Source organism: Ursus arctos, unplaced genomic scaffold (assembly GCF_023065955.2).
Source record: "Ursus arctos isolate Adak ecotype North America unplaced genomic scaffold, UrsArc2.0 scaffold_3, whole genome shotgun sequence".
Taxonomy (NCBI): domain Eukaryota; kingdom Metazoa; phylum Chordata; class Mammalia; order Carnivora; family Ursidae; genus Ursus; species Ursus arctos.
In genome coordinates, this window is record NW_026622985.1 from 24491048 (window position 1) to 24518246 (window position 27199).

At 33.1% G+C, this 27199-nt stretch overlaps 1 protein-coding gene across 9 annotated transcripts in view; it reads right to left on the reverse strand.

Annotated features, from left to right (window-relative positions):
• The window catches only part of CACNA2D1 (calcium voltage-gated channel auxiliary subunit alpha2delta 1), a 484525-nt gene that overhangs the window by 38537 nt on the left and 418789 nt on the right, over positions 1-27199 (reverse strand). For 2 of the 9 annotated variants that reach the window (XM_044386053.3, XM_044386076.3), the window contains exons 14-25: positions 26728-26777; positions 25168-25257; positions 21325-21402; positions 19354-19428; positions 19011-19085; positions 15849-15905; positions 11996-12067; positions 10550-10621; positions 8138-8199; positions 4189-4265; positions 2884-2904; positions 2173-2233 (exon numbers count right to left, since the gene is read on the reverse strand). In XM_044386053.3, the coding sequence (XP_044241988.1) occupies positions 2173-2233; positions 2884-2904; positions 4189-4265; positions 8138-8199; positions 10550-10621; positions 11996-12067; positions 15849-15905; positions 19011-19085; positions 19354-19428; positions 21325-21402; positions 25168-25257; positions 26728-26777 (790 nt within the window). The remainder of the gene's footprint in view (positions 1-2172; positions 2234-2883; positions 2905-4188; positions 4266-8137; positions 8200-10549; positions 10622-11995; positions 12068-15848; positions 15906-19010; positions 19086-19353; positions 19429-21324; positions 21403-25167; positions 25258-26727; positions 26778-27199) is intronic. The other 7 variants (XM_044386055.3, XM_044386064.3, XM_044386072.3 and 4 more) reach the window with 7 other exon arrangements.

Consider the following 27199-nt stretch of genomic DNA (forward strand, 5'->3'; position numbering starts at 1 on the left):
GCTGTTTTCGGGTTCTTACAGTAATTTTTTAAGAGTATAAAATGTGAGAAATTAATAATACACTATTCTGAATATTTTCTCTTCAAAAGTTTAGCCTAGATTAATAGAATTGTATTAATTTGATATTATATGTGTCTGCTACAGAGTGCATATTAAGAACCAAGGAACGAAGAAAAACCAAGCTGGAGGCATCACAATTCTGAATTCCAAGTTACATTACAAACCTGTAGTAATCAAAACAGTATGGTACTGGCACAAAAATAGCCACATAGATCAACGGAACAGAACAGAAAACCCAGAAATGAACCCTTGACTATATGGTCAATTCACCTTTGACCAGAGCAGGAAAGAATATCCAATGGGAAAAAGATGGTCTCTTCAACAAATGGTGTTGGGAAAACTGGACAGCAATGTGCAAAAGAATGAAACTGGACCACTTTCTTACACTAGACCCAACAATAAATTCAAAACGGGTGAAAGACCTAAATATGAGACTTGAAACCATGTCTCCTGAGGCAAGGGAAACAAACTATTGGGACTTTATCAAAAAAAACAAAGTTGTTTAGTTAAGGAAAAAAGCACTCAACAAAACTAATAGGCAACCTATAGAATGGGAGAAGATATTTGCAAATGACCTCTCCAATAAAGGGTTAGTATCCAAAATATATAAAGAACTTATAAAACCCAACATCCCCAAATGAATAATCCAATTAAAAAATGGGCAGAAGACATGAGTGACAAGACATACAGATGGCCAACAGACACATGGAAGGATGCTCAAAATCGCTTATCAGAGAAAGGCAGATCAAAACTACAATGATATATCACCTCACACCAGTGCAAATGGTACAATCAACAACACAAGAAATAACAGGTGTTGGCGAGGATGTGGAAGAAGAGGAATCCTCTTGCACTGTTGGTGGGAATGCAAACTTATGTAGCCACTCTGGAAAACAGTATGCAGGTTCCTGAAAAACTTAAAAATAAAGCTACCTTACAAAATACCTTACTACTAGGTAGTTACCCAAAGAATACAAAAATACGAATTCAAAGAGATACATGTACCCCGATGTTTACAGCAGCATTACCCACAATAGCCAAATTGTGAAAACAGCCCTAGCATCTATTGACTGATGAATGGATAAAGAAGTGATATATACACAGAATAGAATATTACTCAGTCATAAAACATTACTCAGTCATAAAACAAAGTATGAAATCTTGCCATTTGCAACAACATGAATGGAGCTAGAGAGCAGTATTATGCTGAGCAAAATAAATCTATTAGAGAAAGACACATACTGTGTAATTTCACTCATATGTGGAATTTAAGAAACAAAGGGGAAAAAAAAGAGTGAGAGAGGCAAACCAAGAAACAGAGTCTTAACTACAGAGAACAAACTGATGGTTGGTTACCGGAGGGGAGGTCGGTGGGAGGATGGGTGAAATAGGGGATGCGGATTAAGGACGGCACTTGTGACGAGCACCGGGTGTTGTATGGAAGTGGTGAATCACTATATTGTACACCTGAACCTAATGTTACACAGTATGTTAACTGGATTTTCAATGAAAACTTATAAAAAAGAAGAACTAAGAATAAAAATAAAGAACACTCTATAATTACTGAGTATCAAATAATTACACAAAAACAGAGGTAGGGAGAAAGAGGCATATTAGGGTTAGAGAAGGGGGATTATGTGAGAAATAATACTGGGGAGGGGAAAAGAATACTAATCTAAAATTATATTGAACTGCTTTCCCAGAACGTTAGAAAGAAATAAATGGATGATGATGTTCAGACTGGAGTCTAGCCTTACGCCCACAGGTACACATGTACCTTTAGGTATTTCAGTTAGCTACCTGTGCGTATACGTGTTTGTGTCTGTGGACTCACAAATGCACATTCCCAGTTCTTCAACACTGATGGATACCACTGTTATTTCCAATAAGAGCAAAGTCTACATCTGTCTTATTCACTGTTACATCTCTGGAGTCGGAACATTGCTTAGCCCAGGGTAGTTGCTTACTGAGTGAATGAATAGAATATGGCTTCAGTTTTAAAGTTACTGCTCCCTTTGGTTCCATAATTTGGCATGGGATTAACTCAGAACTGTTACTGAAGGCTCACCTATCCATACAAACTATAAGAAAATAAAATAAAACAAAACCAACCTTGGTGCTATGAATGTGTAGCCAGATTCTTCAAAATTATCCGGCTTCAGTGTTTCTGAATCTGCAAAGATAATGTTACAGGATTAGATAAGCCATCCAGAGTACACAGCCTGGGTTTCTATGATGATATGAAGGCATTAGAATGATAACCTAGTAAGAAAAAAAATAAAAAGAGTACTTATATCCTAAAAGGTCCTTAATACTGCATAATATAATTATAAAATCCATTTTAATTTCATAACGAAAATTAGACCAGTTATATCAGAATAATGCTGTCTTAGAAGTTTCCCATTTACTAACCCTACCATAACCAAGGTATCTTTTGTATCAATGTTACATCAGAGTTATTTCATTTAAAACCTCAACATAAAATTTTTATCAATATTATGGTAAGGAAAATGATTTTAATAAACGTATCAATGCCTTTAGTTAATTAGTAACATTCTTCATATTAGGTGTGAATTAGTAGGTGGAAGGATAGAAACACACAAGTATTTAAGGCTCAGAAAAAAAAACCTGAATGTGAAACACACTGCATATGAAAACACAAGCATATTCTTTCCCCCGTTTTTGCTGCTAAGGTTTGAGTGATCATGGAGGAAAATCTAGCAGATGAGAAGCACAGAGGATAATACCCAATAGGAACGGAAATATCAGGGGAATGTCAAGTGTACTAAACAGAAAGAAATTGAGCAACAAGAAAATACTTGCCCTTCATTTTGCCCTTTTTGGCTGTGAAAATCCATCAGAAAGAGAAAGCAGGGAAACAAAAAAAAAAGAGGGTAAAGCAAAGGGGGTCACAAACAATATTTTATTCAATGACTTTCTTGAATAAAAATATTGTGCATAGATCAAAGGTATATTTATGTACAGCTGTAGTCTGGAAAAAAAAAGACATCTGTTTGAAGACTGGAAGGTAGTCCTGTCAGTTACTACTAGGTACCCTCTCTGTACTGGGCAGATTTCAAGGGTCTATTTTGCAAAGTGTTTAACGCAGGTGCAATGGCGACGACGTTAGCCTATCTTCAGAAGCATTTACCAACCATCAAAGACCAACTAGTCATCCCCTCATTTATCAAGTGAAGAACTAGCTCATGCAAAGTTGCTGGTTGTGAAAAAAGACCATCACATCTATCAAGTGAAAGTGTAAATATAAAAGCCTAAATTTAGCACAATGTGAACGAGGATTGCAGAGAGAAAAAAAGAACTGATGGGAATGAAAGAAATTATAGTTTACTTAAAGTCAGATGTAAAAGGCATACACACACACGGGTGCTTTTTTTTTTTATCATAAGAAAAAATTTAGGTTGTTAATAATAACAGATGTACAAAGGATATGATGGTCATTTTATTTACCAAATCTAGTCACCCAAAACAAAGATTACTAATGACTTAAAATATGCATTAATGTTAATAATTACTCCACATTCCAAATGACACTTAAAAAAAAAAATAATCCATTTGAGTTACTGAAGACGTTATTAATCTGGATTATGAGAAGGAAGTTAATTGCCAAACCAAAGCCGAAGACCAGTGCAATTTAACTTAGTCAAACAAAGTAGAAGATGTGGAGCACAATATTATTCTTGCCAAATGCAAAAAAAAAAAAAAAAAAGAAAAGAAAAGAAAAGAAAAAGAAAAAAAAAAGAAAAAGAAAAGTTACAGCCTTATTAGCACAGTGCCATGAGTAGAGACCGTGTGAAACATTTTGCACCAGCTAGCAGACCCTTAAAATGACAGCAACAGAGAACGCAGCACTGCAATGATTCTATGAGCACAAAGCAAGGCAGGGTAGGGTGGTGGGGGTGCCAGTGAGACTGGGTACCTGCTCATATTCTATCCACGTAGAATATTTCTTGTTCCTTGCATGTTTGGAATGGGTTAGAATCATTGCTGTAGATTTGGAAGTAACACCTACTAAAACGTATAGGCCTTGGGCATTCTAAAATCTAGACAAATTTATACATCTGATACTAAGAGATAAATAGACTCTGGGGTCGCTTTCACAGTACTTACATCTGGCCTGAGTTATTGTCTCTTCTATTTTGGCTTTTATATAGTAAAAACTGTAGGTTGGTAATACCAAGGCCAAACTGCAATAGAAACAAGAGAAGCATAAACACAAACAAACAACTTAAAAAAAAAAAAAGACACATCCAGTTAATGGAAAATCCAAAGATCTTCCTCATGGGAAAGAAGAGACGTATTACTGTGACAGGAAAATGCATTCAGCAAATAGAGTACTTTATCCGGTCTTGCGATCCAGAGTCCTCCGGTTCTCTACGTTGTAGGGAATCAGAAGAGATACAAGGAAAATAAGCTACTAAATGTGCCCATGAATTAGTTGAGAAAGAAATGTCACGTGCACTGTATTTCCAGGAAAGTGTACTGAAATTGAGTGTTGAAAAAGATAGAGAATATTACGTTTACGTTTAAAGAAAATAAATACTATATACTAATTGGATACCCCTCCTTCATGAATTATACATCATGTTCAAGTGCTCTGTGGCAAATACACACTATTTAAAAATTACAAATGTAAAGATCATTATTTCTATGACAATGCATAAAATCATCTGAAAAATACTCCCTTTGAGGGGTTAAATACTTCTTATTTTAAGACTTTAGTCTTGAGGTAAGAAATTCAGATGCACTAAGATACACTGTCTGCTCATTCTATTGGTTCTCCTAGCAGAAAAGAGTTTGGAATATTTGAATATTATGCAGTTTGAAATAACACAACCGCATATGTGTAATTCTTCCACCCTTGAGATGGCTAATATATTTGTGTAGGACATAACTAACTATTCCATATCCACATTTACACTTGCAAATGACCTTCACTCTGCTTTAATATCCAAGGAAACTTACAAACTAATGGGTACAAAAAATGAGGGTAGAAGAAGATTCCCAGGGAACTAAGTGTTTTCAAAAAGCAATGCTTGATTAACGTACCAAATGACTCCTTCGGCACTCATTTTTAATATTTAATCTGAAATTTTGCAATGCACAGGAAAAGGTGTGCATTTCTAGGCTTCTGAGTATTTCTATGTATTTGCAGATCTTCTTTTAAATCACTCAAGTTTCACGTTTCCCGGGCTTTTGAGAAGAACGACGAAACTATAATCTCATTATCTACTTTTTTTAATTGGAAAATACAGAACAGGAAAAAATATAAAATTTCACGTTTTCCTTCTTATGACTATATATGTTAAAAATTCACTCTACAAAGAGGAAAAAAAAAAAAAAAGCAAGGGTTTATTTCCTACAATTTAATTATGTAGCCAAGATAGCAAAATGAGTGGATGCTTGTTACCTCCAGTTCCCACATCTTTCTCCTTCATTAAGTAATTCATAGACTGTCCTTATGGGAAAAGGTCAGAGAAATAAAATGTTATGTGGATTTAATGAAAATCTCTCCGTTCATTTTATAGGTAACTTCCTTTAAGTGGAGGAAGAGATTAAAATTAAAATAAGCAGTGCAATTAGTCTGAAAGCAAGATGACCTTTCACGATTCACTTGCCATTTATAAAATGTAGAGTAGAATTACTGAGCATTTGAAGATTGTCTCCTACAAATTCCTCTCCAGGGAAATCAGGACATTTTTATTGCTCCATCAGCATTTATTGCTAAGAGAAACTTCTAATTAAAACCGATAACGTTATATCATGTGGCTGCTACAGTGTCACTCTCTCAGCTTGGGTTACATCTCACGTACCATAAAAATAGTGCTGGAACTCATGAGGAACACAATAGAAGTTTTAAAATTGACATATCAAATATACATTTTATTGGCCTGCACGTCTCAGGTTGTTATTAAGAGCTACACTTCATTTACAGAAAAATACAGTCACGCTTAATTTACTTCCATCTCAAGGCAATGGTTCTTTCCTCAATTTTTAGCAGATAAGATCTTTATCAACATTTTGAGTCAATGATGTTGTCATATGAAGTGTTTGCTGTCTCTCCCCATATAAAACCAATGGACCAAGGCTGCTTTATTTTCTCCTGGGGATTAAAACCTAATAAAGCCAGCGGCCACCAGGTGGATGGGAGAGCCCATGCAATGTTTTCTTGACTCACATAAACATGGTTAACTTAGTTAAATGGAATATAACATCCTTTTCAACTCAATCATGTCTCTATAAAATGAATTTCTTCATGAAAAAAGAGCAGTCTATAAAAATAATTAATTACTATAATTCGACTGTAATATCTGAATTACATCAAGGCTTAAGCAGACAGAAATCACTAAGTGAAATTTGGAACTTCATTCATTAAGTCCAAACACACCATTACTTTTTCTTCTTCAACATAGATGTAATATTTTGCTCTACACTATTATTCGTGAATTTATTTGTAGGCAAATCAGGGAAGTACTTATAATGAAAACAGACTGCATCTGGCCCTAAGTTGTACATTTGGGTAGGGAATGTGTGAGGAAAACATGCCACGGTGGGGAAGTTAGGGCTGTTCAGAGAGCAGTGACTGTACGGGGAGGGCGGGGAGAGACACAACAGGCACACTGGCTGGGAGAGAAATGTGAGATGAGAATATCAGACTTGGAAGTCCCAACCTAACTCAGAGGAAAATGGTAACAGAATGAAGGTTTATGACCAAGGACTGACATACTCAGAATTGGGGTATTAAACTGGTCACATTTGGTCCCATCACTGTGTGTGTGAGGCAAAAGGGTCGAATGTAGGGGACATTTGTGAAACTTTTACAAACACTATTTAAGCAAGGTATAATGACAATTTAAAAATTATAACTGCCACTATTGTTGACTCATGGTCAGCGTTAAAGGGATCCAGTTTTTTCTACTTTAGAATTTGTTCATCTAAGAAAAAAGGCAGGGAACACTTTCCCACATGGTGAAGAGGAGATAAACTGAGAGTCCAAGTACTAAAAAACTCATCTCTGTCAATGCTATTTCAGTGGGGCCACAGACCGGGCTCATTTGGAAACTCTCTATTACCAGCTCAGGACCAGTTAGGTAGAGAAATTTGAGACAGCATTTAGAAAAATTTTCAGCAACTTGGCACACTAATTCTAGATCTGTGAAATCTAATAACAAAAATTTTAAGCTTGCATTTTAAAATCTTTTTAAGGTTGATTTAGTAAATAATTTTTGTCGTTTTACGTAAGCGTGGGTATGTCAAAAATACCATGAGAAATAGTGATCTATGTGCATGTGCGAGTGATGGACAGTGAGCCAGAAATTGAAATCTTACAGGAATGAGAGGAAGAGATGGGGATCTTAGGAAAGAGGAAGAGAATGAGTAACAAGAAGGAAATATTCCTATCAACCTCAGTATTATGAGCATGGGGGAAGTAGGACCACAGGGAAAGCTATGACCTCAAAGAAGAGTTAGATCAAGAAAGCAAAGGAAATGCTCAGCAAGTGAAGAATGGAGGACTTTCAAGCCACTATAGGGTATTAGTCCGTCCAGCTTTCCAAGACCGTGTCCATTGGTATGCTCAGGATTTTACACACTTGCCAGTCATCGGGGGGAAATTGTATCAACTGAGCATTTTATATCAGATCATACTACCGCGTGACAAGTTTTTAAGTTAATTTGCTACCTACATATAAGTAACTGACAATTTAAATGAGGAGATCAGTGGAAATGATGACTACAAACTATTTGGGGGTTCTGTCAACATAACTGCTCACATAAATATGCAAGGTGATCAAACGGATTTACATCACACAGGTTTTCACTTCTAAATTTTATACTCCTAGCTTTTTTCCATCTTTTCCATTTTGAAAATCAGAGTGATATTTTTAATACATTTTTACACTGGAAAAGATAACTTTTCTGTTTTAATTACAATGAAAATAGTTTCTGAAAATGTGACGACTTCATATTTATCTACTGCAAAAATTGCGACTAGAAATAGGTGAAAGACACTCCACAGAATACTCTTGTATACAATACACATTTAAATCTAATTAGTTACCTGTAATCTGTGCCATTCACAGGAGTCCACGTGTATGTCCTGTTTCCTTTGTCGATGTACCTCTACAAAAAAAGTTTGATATGGTTGTTACCACCTTATAAAATCTATGTGAATTTATATGGAAAGCAGAGCACTAAAATCTATGTATAAATTCTGTGGTCATTCAACACCCTCCTTCACAAATGTCCAATCTAGTCTACATTTATTTGTACTATTATGGGTGGGAGGCTGTGTGTGTGTGTATGTATGAATAAAGCAAAATTTTAGGACAAAAACAAATAATTGCATCATGACTTTTAAAGAGTTTCAAGTGCAAAATCTTAGTAATTCATGCTGAATTATTAACCTCAAAATTATGGAAGCATTTTCTAAAAAATAAATTTTAATAATAAATAGGACCAGGATATATTCGATAAGCCTCAGATATTTCCATACTAGAGTGTGTGTATGAGAAATTGGTAATAGCAGGGAGTTAACACACTATTTCTAGATCCAAATGTAAGATTAGCATATGACTGTTCTTAGTAAGACATTCTTTTAGCATTTATCATAAAAGACGAATTACTTTGTACCACTGAAGGTCAGAAAACAACTAAATCCACCAGGGAAAGGAAGTACAGAGGTCGACACCCTGATGGATACAGAATCGTTCATATGTTGCTACTGAAGACGAGTAAAGAAATTATCATTCTTTCTTCCGTTAGGTATAGTGATGGCATATACGCATCTTTACATCGTTTTAGTTCTCTCCAGCTCTATCATCCTCATCGGAACAATAACCTTCACTGAAATGTTACTTGGTGTTAGGCAATACACTAACCACTTTACAATCTTTGTCTAATTTAATCAACCCCTGTACTAAATACTATTCTTTTCTACAATTTACTGATGAAATAAAAATAGCTAAATCTTCTAAAAAGATTTAAACTGGCAGGATGAAGGAAAATGTATGATGCCAAATTCATTTTATAGCAACCATACGTATTGCCTTACACATCAAATATTCCTCTAGTTTACTCAGTGTGTGTGTAGGATGGAGGGAGGGAAAACAGGAATTGGTGAGGAGGTTTTTGGACTAGTAGAATTCTTAAAAAAGAAAAGAAATAATGTTCATGTCTTTCATACCACTCATAAAAAATGGCAAATTAGTGTTGTTCGGCAAGTTAAAAGATAGTACATCAGATTAAGAAAATAAACATACAAGATAATGTTTTCTTTCAATATTATTAATAAGAAAAGTCTACAGGTGGTTAGATTATTAATAAGAAAAGTCTACATATTGGTTAGAGGAATTTACAGTAAACTGAAGGAGAAAAACATCAATGTGACTTAATACAAACAAAATTAATTTATAAGTTGAGGAAAGAATGTGTAGGTCAAAGAGTTCTTGGCAGAACAACATGGAAAAGTTGGCAGAACTGCTGAATGGTTTACATCTTTCCTCTAGGAGTGAGCGGGTAAAGAGCATGGCTGAAGTCTAAGGAAAGAGAATTGAAGTTTCAACAATGACTGAAAGTGATATATACCTCCTCCTGTCTTCTGGTAATGGGGACCCCTAATGACATTAAGTGACAAAAGCCAAGTGCTAATGGAGGATCCTACTTGGATCCTAGCTCCACCTTAGAGAAAGATCTGCTGAGGAATTCAAAAGAAATGTTTACATTTAAAAAGGATGGCACTGTGAGGGAAAGGATGTAAGTTATATAAAAACACTTCAATTTCCAGGCTCCAAAGCCTCTGGATTCTGTGTATTTTTCAAATACTCAAATATATTCACTCCACATGCAACGGGTATTGGATAGACACACTGCTCACATACAGAGTTTTCCCACAGCAATATAAAACAATATAAGTTTATTACATATTTGTACCAGTGATTTACGGGTACAGTTCTGTTACCCCTTGATTTAATTTCAGATTTAAATGCAAGGAATTATAACGTAAGTGCATAAATAATGAAAGAAGATAAGCCAAACAAAAGTAGACAACCAAAACACCCCACCAAAATAATACATGAAACTCAGCCATTAGAACCTGTGCGTGCACAGGTCATTTATCACATACGGCTATTAAATATTAACTTCAATTCTGCCCGACTGAAATGGCCTAAAAGAATATGGCACAACAGTAAACTGGGTTCTCTATTTTCTATGAGGATAAAAAATGGAGACATAAAATGTAATTTTCAAGAACATACTGTTAGTAATGTAAAACAGCATCAAGAAACCTAAAGCAAACGTTTTACAAAAATTAAAAAGAGTTAAAAATATATTAAAATTTCCTTCAGCAAAGAAGGCAAACATTTGTTTACTTGAGACATCTGTTTAACAAATACTGCTTTACTAGGAAAGACAAACTACCAATATCATTATCGATCTATACATTTAAGAGTAAGCCTGACTTCAATCTTACCTCATCTTGAGATTTAACCAGAGTTCTAAATGTTTTTTCTCCACTCTCTCCATCGATCATTTTATTTCGAATCTACAGGAAGATGAAAGAATTACTTTATTCCAAGTACTCAACTGACTGCCAAAGGATGATTATTAATTTACTGTTTTTTCAAGGTTTATACTTATTTTACAACAGGACTGAATAAAAATAGTAGGGTGGTTGTACTAGTAGTTGGAATTGTTCTTTGGGAATATTCTTTTAAAAGTTACCACATTTTACATATTTTACATTATTTTACAATATTTTTACATATTGTCATTTTACATATTTTATAATAATAAAGGCATCCTTAATTAAGTATCTTCACCTAGTCATTAATTTTTGAAATATAATTAATGAAAGAGTGGTCAATTACTTTATGGGACTGACTGAAGGGAAACTGAGTCATAATAGGTTAAATTATACTATTACAGTCACTCAGCGGCGTGAGGGCCCAAAGACCGTGCTCTGCAGTGTTGCATGATCCTGCTCTCTCATTTCAAAATAATTTATGACCAACATTCATTAAACACCTAAGACATCCCAGCACTACGCCTTGGCCTTGGGTAATAATAAGTAAATTCTGTTGTTCTACAATGAGGGAGTCAATGTGTAAAATGTGTAAAGAAAGTGCATATTAAAACACTGTGACAAATTCTAAAGAAATATGGTGGCCTTTGCATAGACGAGAGAAGTTAATCCGTTTACAAGAATCTCAAACACCTCTGCTCTGAAGGGTAAGAGCCTGTTTCAAATTCTAGTCCTGTTACTTACTGGCTGAGTCACTGGACACAAGCTTTTTAACCCTCTGGACCTAAAACATACCATCAGTACGACAAATAATGATCATATATATAGTATCTATTTCAAAGACTCTTGAGAATCCATGACTGACACATATTATGTACTTAATAAATGTTGTTTTTTTAAATTATTATCCTTATTACTACGGACGATCCTCTCCAAGGAAATGACATGCAATTTTGGTTTTGAAATAAAATAGAAATTTTCTGGGTAAAGTGTACCAAGACAAACATGACAGCTTTTCTCCTCATGTCGCTCATTGGGTGGTTGGATGGTTAGATTCCCTCCAACTTTTCTTTCAACTCTACACCGATGTCCTCAATCTCTATGTTGTGTACTGAAATTTACAAGTCACATTTGTACCGAAATAGTTAAAACCTCTCTACCTATGGAATGAGAAGGAAACAAACTAATGTCACACCCAACTTAAAACACCGATTCCTTTCCATATGACCACTGGATGAGAGCGCCCAGGATCTAGAAATTTTACAGACAAAGAACATTCATCACCGTGTGCATAGTACCTAGGAGAGAAACTAACACAGTGGAGCTGCTCAAGGATACTGTGGGATGGATGAAGCTCGGCGTCGGACCTGAGAGTACGGTTTAGGCGCAACTCACCTCCACCTTAATGTCATTCTCTAATTCTGCATCAAGGAAATCCAAAGTTACTGGCTCCTGAGATTTGGGGTTCTACACAGAAAATAATAATAATTAAGCATATATGACATTGTAAAATGATGCTGCATATAAATAATTTAATGTATATTCAAATATGAAAATAATTCCATAGGTGTAACTTACCTAAGGTATATTAAATCGCTATATAAAGGTATACAGTTTCATATACTTATATTTTAAAATAACAGTAAATAGGCTAGGGAGTTGAGCTTTAGGTGTAGCAGGAATATTTTAATTTACCACCCACTGAGGGCAGGTTCATTTCGAGGGCTGAGTTAGATACTACATTCATAATTACAAGTTCTGTGGGACTAGGACAATTGAAGGTCCACTCACAACTTTCTTTCCTTTAATTAGGATGGGAAAAGAGCAAAATAAAGCCATATGGGTAAATATTGGGCAATTGTTGCAATAATGGTACAACAAAAGCAACATATAAGTAATACACACTCTTTATTTATATTCTATAAAACAAAATAATACGAGGGAAAATCTTTTAAAAACCATGTTTGAATTTCCTATGTAAAACAAACTCTTCTAAGCAGATTCTTAAGATGCATAAAAAAATGGAAGTTTGCTTCAAATATTTGAATTTCAGAAATGTGACATTATATTTTAATAAGTTAAAATTTGTGGTCAGGTCACAAGCACTTGGATAGAGATAAACTATTGTAATTAAAATCCTACGAAAGTAATAACCCTTGGATTCACTAAATATGGTCTCCTGCTTTAACATCTACTGCTTCTTCTTGCTGGTGTGTAACAATAAGGACAATTAACTGGGGAACAAGGCAGATTCTTTATTTACATAAATATATCAAATAAAACTCAATCATAAGATGAACTTATTCAGTTATTTGATAAACAAAAACACACTGATGCTCTTATAATACCACTAATAGAACACGCCATAATAGAACATCAAAGTTTGTTACAATAATAAAATCATAATAGGCATCTATAATTTTACAACTACTTAATTTTAGAAACTAGGTTTTTAAAGTTGACTAAAATAAATACTACCAAGATGTGGTATTTAATGAGACAGAAATAATACAAATTATGCTGTATGAGTGCAAGGTCACTGGAATTTTAATGATTTCAACTTCACAGGCTCTTCCAAAATACATTCAGATTGTGACTATTTTTTTTTTTAATTTTCTTACACCACCAAATGAACTGGATTATCACTATTTTAAACACTGTTTTAGGAGCGCTGACTACCCAAAACAATAATAATAATTAAAAATATATTAAAACTAAACATTTATTTCAAATGCTAAATGACATTATATATAGCATGTGTTTATTTTCTAATTAAGACAAAAATCCTTCCTTCAAGAAATAACTACATTTAAAAAATGAAAGTTTATGATTCTCATGTTCTGATGAATGGGTATTCTTAAAGGCAAATAAAAAAAATAATCTTCAACTCTGTCACTTTTATTAACAAAATATTTACTACTCATGAGCTTGATATCTGGACTCATAAGGTTCTAGAATACTGAAAATGAGTATTAGATTGTTTAACAGGTGATAATACTGACCATTGTTTGGACAGCAACATATTGCCTCAGAAGCAAATATTTATTTGAAATGTAGCATATGTCATAAGGAGAAAATAAAAATAAATATCGAAAATAATCATAAACCTTTACTTAAAAAAAACAAATCAAGGAAGTCACTAACAAAAGGATACTCTAAAGTAGACAATATTATTCAGAATTGCTTCTTTAAAGTCCCCTGAAATAAATCATCTTCACACAAACACCGTAACAGCATTAAAAATTTAACACACTCACTGCAAAACAAAGTCAAGATAATCAAAATGATAAAATATAAACATAAATAAGAATATTATCTTACATGCAACGGATAATGCATAGCATGACCAGACCCAAACAGCATGCATGGAGGAGGCATTATCGGGAAGAATTGGCAATATGAAGATCATGTCCCAATCCAACATACAAAGACACAGAGAAGAAAATGAAATCATAAAAGCAAAATGTCAATGCATAACTTGTACTTTTTAAATGGCAATCTGGCTGACCATTTTTTAAAAGATCAATCACAGGCACAGTGATTGAAAAATCCAAAAGCAGAATCTTCTAATAAAAAAAGGCACCAGTCTTGAGAACTGGAATCAAGTCCCTTCTGTCCCAATGTTTTTGTTTGATATTTTAATACCTGACATTTCTCATGTGTAAAATTTTAGTATAGCTGACGTAAAGACAACACCATTTGTCAAACTAAATAGGCAGAATGCTTTTACACAAATTTTAAATGGAAATCCTTAGTAGTTCGTATTATGAAAAATACTACCTATTTCAAAAACTTTTCCGCAAAATTCAAAGGTCTTGTGTGGTTGCCAGTTTGCCATTTGAGGTTTCCTTAGAAGGAAAACAAACCATTTTTCAGGTTGTTTATTTCCAAATTACATCATAATATTTACATGCAATATTTGGAACTTATAAAAATGAAAATTCACTAAAATATACATAAATGCAAAAAGTATAATGAAGATAATACACAAACAGAAGCATGCAAGGAGAGCAATGTAAAACAATTTAATAAATCAAGGTAAGACATAATCAGAATTTGAACCTCTACGGGAATGATAGAAGATATGAAGACTGATACAACATGAAGATCAGATTGCACAGAATTCTAGAGCTACAAGAAAATTGAAGCTTCTTAATCCAGTGTCTCTGCACTTTAGGACATCCTGGAAAACGCGAAACACTATTCATTAACCTGGGTCTCATCCCTGGTCATTTTAAATCAGAATTTTCAGGAGAGGGAGCTGGAGATCAACATATATATTTAATTTCTCGGGGGAACATACAATGTAGGGTGAAAAGAAACAATTATTCTTAGTTCAATCCTCCTGTTTTTCAGGCTAAGAAATTAAAGTAAAATGGGGTTTAATGAACTACTCAAAGATACGGTATTAGCTTTAATTAAGTACAACAAACTTAAGATTCTGTTTTGCTAGTTCAGTTTAATCTCTTCTTAAAATCATACTACCTCTCCATTATAATTTCACTAACTTTATTTAAAGCAATGATAGGCTGACATATAAAACATTAAGTCATACTGAACCTCCTTTGGAATTCTGAAATTGTTTTACTGTACTAATTCTCTTACTGTACTGTACCAAAAGGGAGGAAGTATCCTTTCTGCTGATGATTTTGAGTGTGATTATAGAAATATGCATACATAAAATAACATTTAAATTTTGTTGACAAAAGAGAAAAGATTTTGCCATGAGCTTATAAGGCAATAAAAATTCACATTTATTTGCAATTCTGGACATGTCAATTAGCTTAAGGGAAATTTCTTCCACCTCTAGTCCCAAAATACACTTAAGAAATTCAAAGACAATTTGGCTTAAATTTTATGATTTACAGAAACTACCACATCAGAATTGTATTTTTATTTCCACTGAGAAGTTAATTTGACAAGCGATTGTTAGGATTACATGGATTTGACACTAGTATCACAATATTTAATAACAAATTTACTTTTAGAAGCCATCTCATTATGACTGCTCTGATTAACGACATTATATAATTTGCTAGCAAACCTGAGTTAGCAAATGCATACCCTCTGCCATCATTAATAACATTTTTGCTCCAGTTTATCGAGAAATGATGCTCATCTCCAACTCATGCTCTGGAAGCTTGAGGTCAGGAAAGGCAGCATTAATCATATGCTTTTAGGTAGAAAAGCTTAATCTCAACTCTGATTTAGCAAATTCGAAGACACTGCTAACTTCATTCACAGTTACCTGAACATTGGGTCTCCTTTTTCTTAAATTAACTGTTGGTATACCTACACCAATAGGCTGAAGCAACAGAAAGATGGTAATTCATCACGCTACATGTCAACATAGGTAAGGCTTCTACCCTACAATCAATTTTGATCAGATATTTCCTTGATCAGAAACAGGTATCACAGAGTTCATGATGAGTCAACAAATAAAATTAAAGTTTAAAAATAATTGTGGTGAATCAAAAAATTTATGCTAGTAAAAATACTCAAAAACTATTTAGCAAAATGACTTCGTATTTTCCTTTTTTTTTCTCTCCAAAGAAATACATATTTGGGAAGTGAGAAAGGTAGTTTGCCACAGAAAACTTTTATGCTGATTCAAAAAAAAAACAAAAAACAAAACAAAAAAACCCAAACAGCAAATTTTAGAATTTACATGATTCTAATGTGTTCAAATATAAGTATTATAGGATATTGAAAAATGTTAATATTAAACCCTTAAAATTTGTGCCCTTTGTTACCAAATGTTGTATCTGTGGAACTAAAGGAGAATTTAATCCTAACACTGTAAATTTATTTTATTTTTTATAATTTTTTTGTAGATTTATTTTAAATATTGACTTCTAAAATGTAGATTATGCAATTTCCTGTACAATAAATATTTCTTAAAATTGACCAAAATTAGATATCTAATAAGTGTACCCGATCTGGTTCTTTTTATGAAACAAAATGGAAGAAATTTAAAATGCATTTGGAAACAAAGCAGGATACATAATCCAGTATTTGTCAAAATGTGGTCATGGTAGAGACAGTATGCTTTGAGAAGGTAAGTAATGATTCCTTAGAAAATTAGATAAGCAAAAGCTTTATAGCTACTTTATTTCCTGTTATCAAGCGTTTTTAAAGGATACTCATACTGCCTTCTACAAACTACAAAATTATACTGAAATAATTTAAGATTATAATTTTAGGAAGCAAACACAAGGCATTAAGCAAAGAATACTTGTAATAACACTAAACTTTGACCTTGTTAAATAATAAGGGATACTATGAAAACAGAGCATTATCTCCCTTTATTTCTACTGGTACATTTCTCAAGAACGGATTGAGAATAATTTTGTTAGTACACTAGCTGTTACCATACTGGTCCTTTGTACTTGTCAATTTCTAAAACCATTCTTACAGTGTATCCTCCTTTTATAAGGTTCTTTTATCTACTTGTACAGTATGTACCATCACCCACAAAATAGAAATTGTTATGTTTAACCTAATGATGAGAATTCACAAGCATATTTAATTCACAAGCATGAATTTCAGAAAAAAGAGCACATGGACTATTCAAACATATTTTAATGATTTTGTAAAATAACATTTTCTAAATAATCTTGGTTGCATACTTGCTTATCATAATTTCCTATATTAAAATATGAAAAGCTGACATACTCCTGAAAAAAAATCATTTGGGCTGTAATAATGGTTTCTAGAGAATTTATATATGTAATTTTATGAGTTTTAGTAAATTATTCCAAGTCTGAGCCAAATGTATGTTAACATCAAAGAGTAAAAAAAAATTTCTCCATAAATACTGGTTATTAGAAGCATGTACAAAAGGGGAAAACCTTTTTCAAATCACTGCCTCTAAGTGATAGATTTATATCTATATATCATACGTGCATTAGTCCCATTATTTTTTTAAATTGTTTTGTCTAAGTAATAAAGTTCCTTTTGGGGAAGGGGTTAAGACCTACAATCATAAAAATGGGGATCCTTCACACCCTTCAGCACATACTATTGTTACTGCTTTTAAATCACTTCAGTTGTGCAAATATAATCGAAAATATACTGGATATACTAAGACCAAACAATAATATTGCAATTTTTTTTTAAATCTTAAAAAAGATTTAAAAAGATAAAAATGTTCAACTGTGACAAAATCATAGACTGTTTAGCTAATCATAAATAACTCTATTAGGAAGAACTTAACACATGTTTATAAAGAGCTGCGAAAGACTCACAATAATGGGAAAAAATGCCTATACTACATTTATAATAAAAAAAACTTGAAAAATAATACAGAGTGATCAGCAGCTACATTTGATTAGCTAATATTTAGATCACAATGGATTTTATATGGAAGTTCCAAAGAGAGAAGAATTAAAATCGACACATTTATTGTAACCAACTTAGTATGGTTTTGTATTCAATATCAATGGTTCTTAATTATCACTGATTTGAATACTTAAATGACTCAACATTAAATGTATATGTGTTTATGCACCTACTTGTGTATGCTCTAAAATATCACTAAAATTAAATACCTGTGACTGAGGAAAAGAAGGTAAATTCTGATATATTTCTCTCCAGCATGGATTAAAGTATCTTCAGTATTACCCTCAAAGTTAAACAATAACTTGAAGATGCTTATAAATTACAATTATATAATATAGGAAGATTCTACCACTTCTGCTTCTAGAGAAATACATATTAACCTCCCCGCCCTCCCCCCTGTGAAGCACTAATGGAAGGTGAAATAAGTTGGAGGAGATACATAAGAAAATATTTTATATCTTGGCACAAAGATTAGGATACAATAGTTTATCTATGGAATTTTATCACTTTCGCACAACTCCCCGATGAATAAACACTTCCCATTTCTGAAGCCCATCCTGTGGGGTTTTACTTAACTGAATTTCATTCATAGTTTTATAAGCCTGTACAAAAGTAGAAAGAAAAACATCCTGGGACATGAAAAGGAGAGATAATTACCAGAAAAAAGGGTGTTGGAACATGTGGCCCGAGCATACAGGAACATTACTTCTATTTATCAGGTTCACACCCATCTGGGGCCATCTCCTCACTACCTTCCCGCCTCAATCACAACCCCAAGTGGGATGTGTGAACTCAGGCACAGGGTGATAATGGCTGTCTCTGAGGTGTGAATACTGGTTAAATATTCGACAGGAATATGGGAGAGCTGAATTGGTAAGAGAAAATGAAAACTGCTTTCACACTTTCATATCTTATAAACTGTGGTCTTGTCATCCATTAACATTACAGATAAAATGTTCTTTTATATTTAGTACTATACAGTGAGTTTAAAGATAACAAACCTATTAAGAACATTAACTATTAATTTTACAGAATTGCACGAGTCACTGTAAACACATTATATACATACCTTTGGTTGAAGATTTGGATGTAATAAAACATAACCATTAGGATCAATCGCAAAATAATAGCCATTGGGGCACAGCTGAAAAAAAAGAAACAAAACAGAAAAGTTTCAAGATCTCTGAATCACGATCAGAAATCACATTCATTAAAGGAAAAAATTCTTAAAAATTCTTAATACATTTTAAAGCATGAAGAAAGTTATCTATCCTTTTTAACATTTAGTTAACATTTAGTTCCTTCGCTAACTGCACATGATTTTTGAGAATTACTTAAATGCTTTATAGACAAGCTAAATTAGTACAAAGCTCTAAAATGAAAAAGATACTCAAGAGTATATTTCATCTTACTGTAAAACGTGGTGTCAGTCGTTTAATATCTTCCAAAGACACATCAACTCCCATCACACCAAGAATCAGCTGGTTCTATAATAAGAGAGAAAAAGGAACTGTATTTTATGCCAAAAATGCATATAGTTCTACACAATTATTATATAAGCTCATCTTTTTGCTTCACAATAGTTGTATTCCATACTAGCTAAAACATATTTAAGGGTGAGACACTTTTTGATATCAATCTACCATGATTCTCACCTCTGTTTACCCACAACTTTATCATCATTATTATTTAACTTAAATGAAATTTGGTAAGTGCAGCTAAAATAGAAAAGATAGTAAATTTTTATTTGATGCCTCTTGTACTCATTACCCCTAATATTGTAGTTGCTTCTGTACAGTTAGTTGCAGCCCTGCGTGTGAGAGAGAGCACTTTGTGACTTTGTGGTGTACTACGATTAAAAAATCACAAAAATGTCCAGCCTGAAGATACCAGGTAATATGAAATGAGAAGACAATGGATTTTTCTTAATTTTTTTTTTTTTTTTTTTGCTATTGACAGTGCCTGCGTATGTGTAACTATCCTGAAAAGTATTTGACCTCACTGTAGTAAAATAGCAGAAACCCTCAAAACCCTCTTTCCTAGTGCTGGTAACTTCTAAATACCAAACAATGGGCACCAAAATTTAGTTCCAAGTCAACAAGGCTATGAGACAAACTGCTATCATAATCTTCTCAGGGACATTAAAGATGAAAATGGTGTAAAATTTAGAATGAGGAACTTTTGTTTTAAATAGAATTATGCAAATTACAAAATAAACTGAAATGTTACAAAGGAAATTATAAAATCCACTCAATAGTTATATGAGAAGACTGTGAATTTTCTGTAGGTACATAGGGAGCGAGAAAGTAATGCAACAACTATTTTCTTTTGCCAGGGACCAATCCTACCCTCAGCAAAAATTCCTAATTAAAGCAATTCCTTAGTCCATCTGAGGAGTTAAACAATTACTCTTCTATGGGTTAAATTAGTTAGAACCCACAGATATTTAATAATGATAATGGCTTCCCAAAGAGGAATAACTAATATTTTTGATGGCCACATTATTAAAAGAAAGAGTTGAACAGAAATTTATAATAACTGGACCAATAATAGTAGCACAGTAGACTTCATTATGCCATAAACTGGAAATAAATGTCCCTCCAATATGGAATGTCAGCCAAAGCATAAAATGAGTCTTTAGTATTAAAAAAATCTTAATCTCTCCTGCAATCCTCAATTCTTCCCGATACAAGCTAAGAAAGAGGACTGCAACCCTCCTTCAAAATCAGGAGTATTTTAAAAATAAGGAATGGAATTTAACAAGATACAGATTTTTCAGAACTTTAAGTTGGTAGTATCTTAACTGCATTGACAATATTACCAGTGCTACAGAAATCAACACTGTTAGGAAATTCATGAAGTATTTTCCTTCAGTCTTGAAAAATAGAAAAAAAATGGAGAGCTATTCATTTTAAATCAGATGCTTAACTTATGTGATGATTAAAAAAATACTGTTTGAATGGGAGTTGGAGGAGGAATCATTCAATAAATATACCTATTTACACAGGCTTCAAACATCACCATGGTTTTGGTTTTTGGATTTCTCTTTCTGAGCTCCATGGTTATCTCAGACACATTTTAAAAAAGGGGACACAACAGTATTGCCCATTTATCATGTAATTACTCCGAGTCTGAACTTGTGTTCTCATCAGTTCATAGTTAAATAGAGTTAAGCTGAATCCTGGCTCTGGGGAAACAGAGAACTTGACCTGCATTTCCTTTTTCCCAGGTGGTTATCACATAAGCAGCTGTTCCCTCTTACTTCTGGTCTCACAAGACAGTTACATTGTATGTATTTCCTTATAGAAATATCTTATCCACACTCAGCTTCAACGTCACTGTTTATCATTTATGATTATTAATTTTATCAATTAACTTTTAACCTTTAAGTTTGTCTTATTTTCAACTTGGCCCGTTATGTTGAAGACCGGAAGAGTTCCAGTAATGACAAGTCCTAGTTCCTAAAAATAGATTCAGAAAGAAAAGGCAAATTAGAGTTACAATTTAAACTTTGTCATTCTGCATTAGTTTCTGGTATCTGACACTGCATTTTATGGTTACATTATAGACACAAAGAATTATTAAAGGACTTTGAAAGCTTTTAAAAAACTTTTATTTTTATTTTTAAAAATCATGTAGTAGTCTGGGAAATAATCAGAATCAATTAGGCAGCTATTGAAGCATCCAACATCTAAAATAATAGCTTAAGACAGCATTGCAAATAACTTTAAAAAATCAAATGACACTAATATTTCAGTCACCCTGCCCTTCCACCTTTTTGTTCACAGTGGTAGTTTACCTAATATCACAGGATTCCATGAGCAGGGTGAAAATAAAATACCGTTTCATAGGATTTATTTGCCTTCCTTTTTATAACTTCATTCTTAATTTTTTCATGCCCTAAGCCAAAGGCTTCATGTTACACCACTGAGTGTAGCAGAATAAATAGAAGAAAGACGCTATCAATGCTCCATTTCTCCAATAGTCTAGGTAAATACTACGCTGTTCTAAAGAAGCAATAATGCTCCTAAATGCCCTCCAAAACGAATAGTACTTTTTGACAAAGTAAAATAATACAGCCAACTGCAAGCATCAAATCCAACAGTATGGTCACGAAGCAAAATAAACATGAACAAAAATAATGACCTACTGTTATTCGGCATGTAGATAATTTCAGATATTAAATGAATCCATGGAGATTAGTTGAAATAAACTGATTTTCAAGTCAGAGGTTGTTGTTTAGTATTATTGCTATCTGCAGCAATTATATATATTTTTACCATTATTTCATGTCAAAACTACATTTTCAAAAGAATCACTTTAAAATGATTTAAAAATTATTGCTGAAGATTTCAAATTTTCTATGCTGAGAAAATATTAGTAATCTTCTTGTGAATAATGACCCCAGATCCAAATCTCATGACCCCTGTTCTAATTCCAGAAACAGCAATGGCTTCATGGAGAATATGTCTTAGGCAATAGTTCATAATCATGCATGTGGGAAGCCCAGAAACAATGGGAACTGAATTAATGAAGAAGGACAATCACACAGAGGCTTTCAGCAGAATAAGATACCAAATTGTTTGGGACAAACACAATTAAGGAAACAACTACACATCATTGGTGCATGATGGTATACATGTTGGCTCTCTATTTAGTTCTAAGCCAGAATATTCAACAATGAAAACACCCTTAGTTAAATATGCAAATTCACATTCGCAATGAAAATTTTCCATCTCAATAAAGTCAGATTATACATAATTCATAAAAATTGTTTCCAAAACAAAATTCAGTAAAAATGCCTTTTGGAAAACTTTTGAGTTACAATGTATATGCATAGTTTTTAAAATGCTAGCATGATACACGATAAAGTATACATAGATACAATCATTTTCTGCACATCACATTTGCATTTATACAGAGTATGGTAATTTGCTTCTATATATGGTAATAGCTGCCCTAAAATGAGATACTAGACTTCTAACACAGGAGACACAATCATCAGCGAACTCATTGGTGCCCAATTTCTATTTTGTCTCTCATTTACTCAGAGGACAAAAAATTTGTATTCTATTCTTAGATACTGTGCCAGTCTCTAGAGAACAAAAAAGAGAAATAAGACAAGATTTTTGCTCTCCTGGAATTTATCTGATATTTGTATTTTTTGAATTCCAACTCTTTTTATCTCGTTTTGTCCAAAGAACCTCACTATCTCCCAAATAAAATGAACCTTCCACAATACTGTCCCAGTCTTGTTTCTGTTCTGACCTCCCATTAGCTCCAAAAGTGACTGAGGTAGCATTTTCCAACAAACCCAGCACTTGCCCGACTCCGACTGCACCCTCTTCGTGTGGTTTCAGTACTCCCCACCAACTACAGAAACCTTACCTGGACTCACATGTTCAACTAAACTATAACCATCCTTTCAACCTCGCCCTACACCATCCCCAAATATATAGCTTCTATCTTCTGAGTTTCCACAGTTCTTTTCATTTTCTCATTATATTTATTAAGTTTTGTCTTGGAATATGTTTACCACTTTTTTCTTAATGTAACCAGCATATACTGTAAATCTACGTGCAGAGGATTGTAATTAGAAATGCAAGACAGGCACTTTTCATTCTCAAGTCAGTAAAAGAATGCTCTATGTGTCCACTGACTAGCCAATTCCTGTGATTCTTTTTTTGTTTTACATTTAGTTTCAGCTCATTGAACAGCACGTTTAGAACCAAAATCTCTTCCTAACGTCATTTGTGCTATCAGTAAGAACCTTACCAACAATGCAGACGTGCTGGTTAATGAACTTCTGGTCATAGGAAATCCTAGAGGGCGTAATTATTGACTCCTCCTATCATACCCTGTCTTGTGATGGATTCGGAAAAATGAAACATTTTGACCATAGCTTTAGATGACCATGTGACCTTAAATAAATATGTGATGTCAAGAAGGAACACTGGATAGTAATTTTAGCTAGGACTTGAGGTAAGCAAGCTTCACTTTATCTTTCTTAGCATGCAAAGCTGCTGTTAATAGTGCCTATTTTTCTTCCAACTTCCTGTATATGTTTATTTTACAAGAACCAAAAGATAAGTAATTCTAAATGGATTGCATTTTGCACTTTGGGGTCATCACTGCATTCAGAAAAGTAGTATCAGCATATAATTGTACTCCAAGTAGGAGAAAGGGTTATTGAATCAGCATTTACTTTGCAGGGCTTAGTATTTTGGTTCTCTCTGATATATTGCATTAGTCAAATCATCAATAAAGTCGTTTCATCAAGATAAAGCCTATGAATAAGTCTTAAGTATGATATTTACTATTTATCACTTTCACACTAGGAAAGTAAAACTTATATTAAACAAGTTTTCTGAACTTAAGCTCTACTGCTATTTTGAGCTGAATAATTCTTCGTTGTGTGCTCGTGCACGGGCTGAGGGGACTGCCCTGTGTATTGTACGAGGTTTCCTTGGTCTCTATCCATGAGATGCCAGTGGCAATCCCTCCCTATCCCAGTCACGACAACAGAAAACATCCAGAGATACATTCGAATGACCTGTGAGTGGCAAAATCACCCCAGTTGAGAACCACTGCTTTGAAATATCAAAGACCACCAATATTAAAATTTCAATTGCACAATGGAAAATTTAACTTGTTTTTTAATTCATCATACCATGTTTGATCCTTTCAATGGCTTATTTCCATAAAACTCTGGGGTTGGATTTGAAAGAAGAGATTATATATACAAAGAGGATATTAAGTTTGTGATGATTTCAGAGTAGGGTAAGATTATTTGCCTATTTAACTGTAGCTACTTTGAGCTTTGTTGGGTCTGGCGTGAGTTGTGGAGGCTATGCATGCTTCTGCTATCCGAAGTCTACTTTAAAAATCTTTCCTTAAATTTTTATTTGAAGTCTGCAGTAGCGGGTATTCATTCACATGACTTTAGTACTTTTTTACATAAAAATTCAACATGTTATTGAAATGACCACAAATTCAAGATCTGAGGTTTGAAATCCCACATTCAACAGATCACCTAAAAAATAAAGTAATATTTTACATTTGTGATTAGACAAGTCTAAGTTTTTATGTATATTATAGCAAAAAAAGTTGTGATAGAAGGACTTATAGAAAGGGTTTAATGAATTAGAAACAATGTCACCTAGAAAGAAGCAGAAACAGCTACGTGCTTTTGTCAGGACAGTCTGACTGAACAGCCAAACTCTTACCAGTGCATCCAGATACACATTTGTCCACTGGACTTGCTTAGCTTTGTCTCCTGCTAACACCATTGGTCTACCCAGAACATCCAAATATTCCTATTAAAAAAAAAAGGTTAAGTGGTTGAAAAACAGAAATGCTGTACTAAAAATGAAAACAAAATAACTCTACAGAAGCAAATTACCTAGAGCGAAAAATAAATATGGAATCAAAATTATTAGAGAGTAAACATAATTATTTAATTCCTATTTCGGATATACCATAAATGGTATCTATACATACTTTGAATCAACAATATTTAACTTGTATTATTTACACAATCTGTCTACCCCAGTTTTTTTCTAATAACAGAACATTCTTTTTCTGAGGTACAGCCAATGATAAGTGAAATACGTTCCTTGTGAATTGCTTTATGTTAATCTAAACTATTTAAGGCTCTGTGATTTACTGGATGGAATCATACAAATGTGAAATAATAAAGCAGCCACATACTTGCTTTCATATCACAGACTGTTTGGCTGAAATTCAAAACTACATTTAAACATATCAAAAAATAAATGAAATTCTGTGCCAAGTAAGACATCAGACTCAAGTGCAGCTGCTGTTTCATTTCAACATAAAACACAGTCAGTATCAGTTCCACAAATGCCATGTTATTTAGGCTCAATTTTGACTTAGTCTATTTTGTGGATCCTCAATGATGTATAAAATTGAGTAATGATTTTAAATGGTTATTTATGAGTACTTGAAAATAATATACATTTAAATTACCTTAATGGCTTCAATCTACAAGGTTATTTAACAGGCATATTTTAAACTGAATGGTTAAATGGGTGATGGGTATGAGGAGGGCGCTTGTTAGGATGAGCACTGGGTGTTACATGTAGTGATGAATCACTAAATTCTACTCCTGAAACCAATATTATGTTATTGGTTATATGTTAACTAACTAGAATGTAAATAAATATTTGGAAAAAACAAAAATAATACAATAATTAAAAATAAAATAAAATAAAATAAAATAAAATAAAATAAAATAAAATAAAATAAAATAAAATAAAAGGTTATGGAGAAATCATCACTTTGTTTTAAGTTTACTTTAAACAGGTAAAGAGATCTGCAAGGGTTATTTGGGAAGTATCTAAATTCTGATTAGAATCCTGTATAATTTGTCTGGATTAAGTACTGCTTAATTTTCTTTGTGGTACCTGCAACTTGAAGAAACTCATTTAAGTGATCTGAAATAGAACCAAATTCAAGTTAAATGAGATAAGATTGTTAGTAAATTTTTTATTTCTTTTTGATGATGTTTTTAACATCTGAGAAGAACAACGTACATAGTTTTTTACCTGAGTTTTGAATATTTGAGAACACTTGGAAATTATTTAATGTTACTTACTGAAATAACAATCAATACATCACCATGATACTCAACGTTTTGCTACAAATACAGTATTATGCATCATTTTTTTATTTTCACCTATTTTCTCCAACTGAGCATATTTAAAGCAGCAAAGAAACATCTTGTTCTTTGAAAAAAAAATTAAACAAATATTAAATAACCATACCTGAGTATTGATTCGTATTGCTCCAATGGAAGGAATTTCATAGTAATAACCTGAAACATATACATATATATTTATGCACATATATATATGTGTACACATATACACACACACACACACACATATATATATATATATCACAATACATGGTCACAAAATTATTTTAGGTCTTTGGAGAAAAAAAGCACTTTTTTCACTTCTAATTGAGCAAACACTAACATATCAATACCACCAATAAATGGAGAAAATGTTTCATTAATGTATATTCCTAACAAATTTCTAAACTTTATGAGAAATTTCACTACGTTTCTTAAACTCTATCAGATAAATGTGGTTTTTCTACCAAACACTAGGGAACCTAGCATCATTTAAAATACTTTTATCATTGGAGAAATTATTAAAGATACATGAAAATGGGTATCTGACAATTATTTATACAAAATATTTGCCTAAATATGACTTTCATAACAAATTT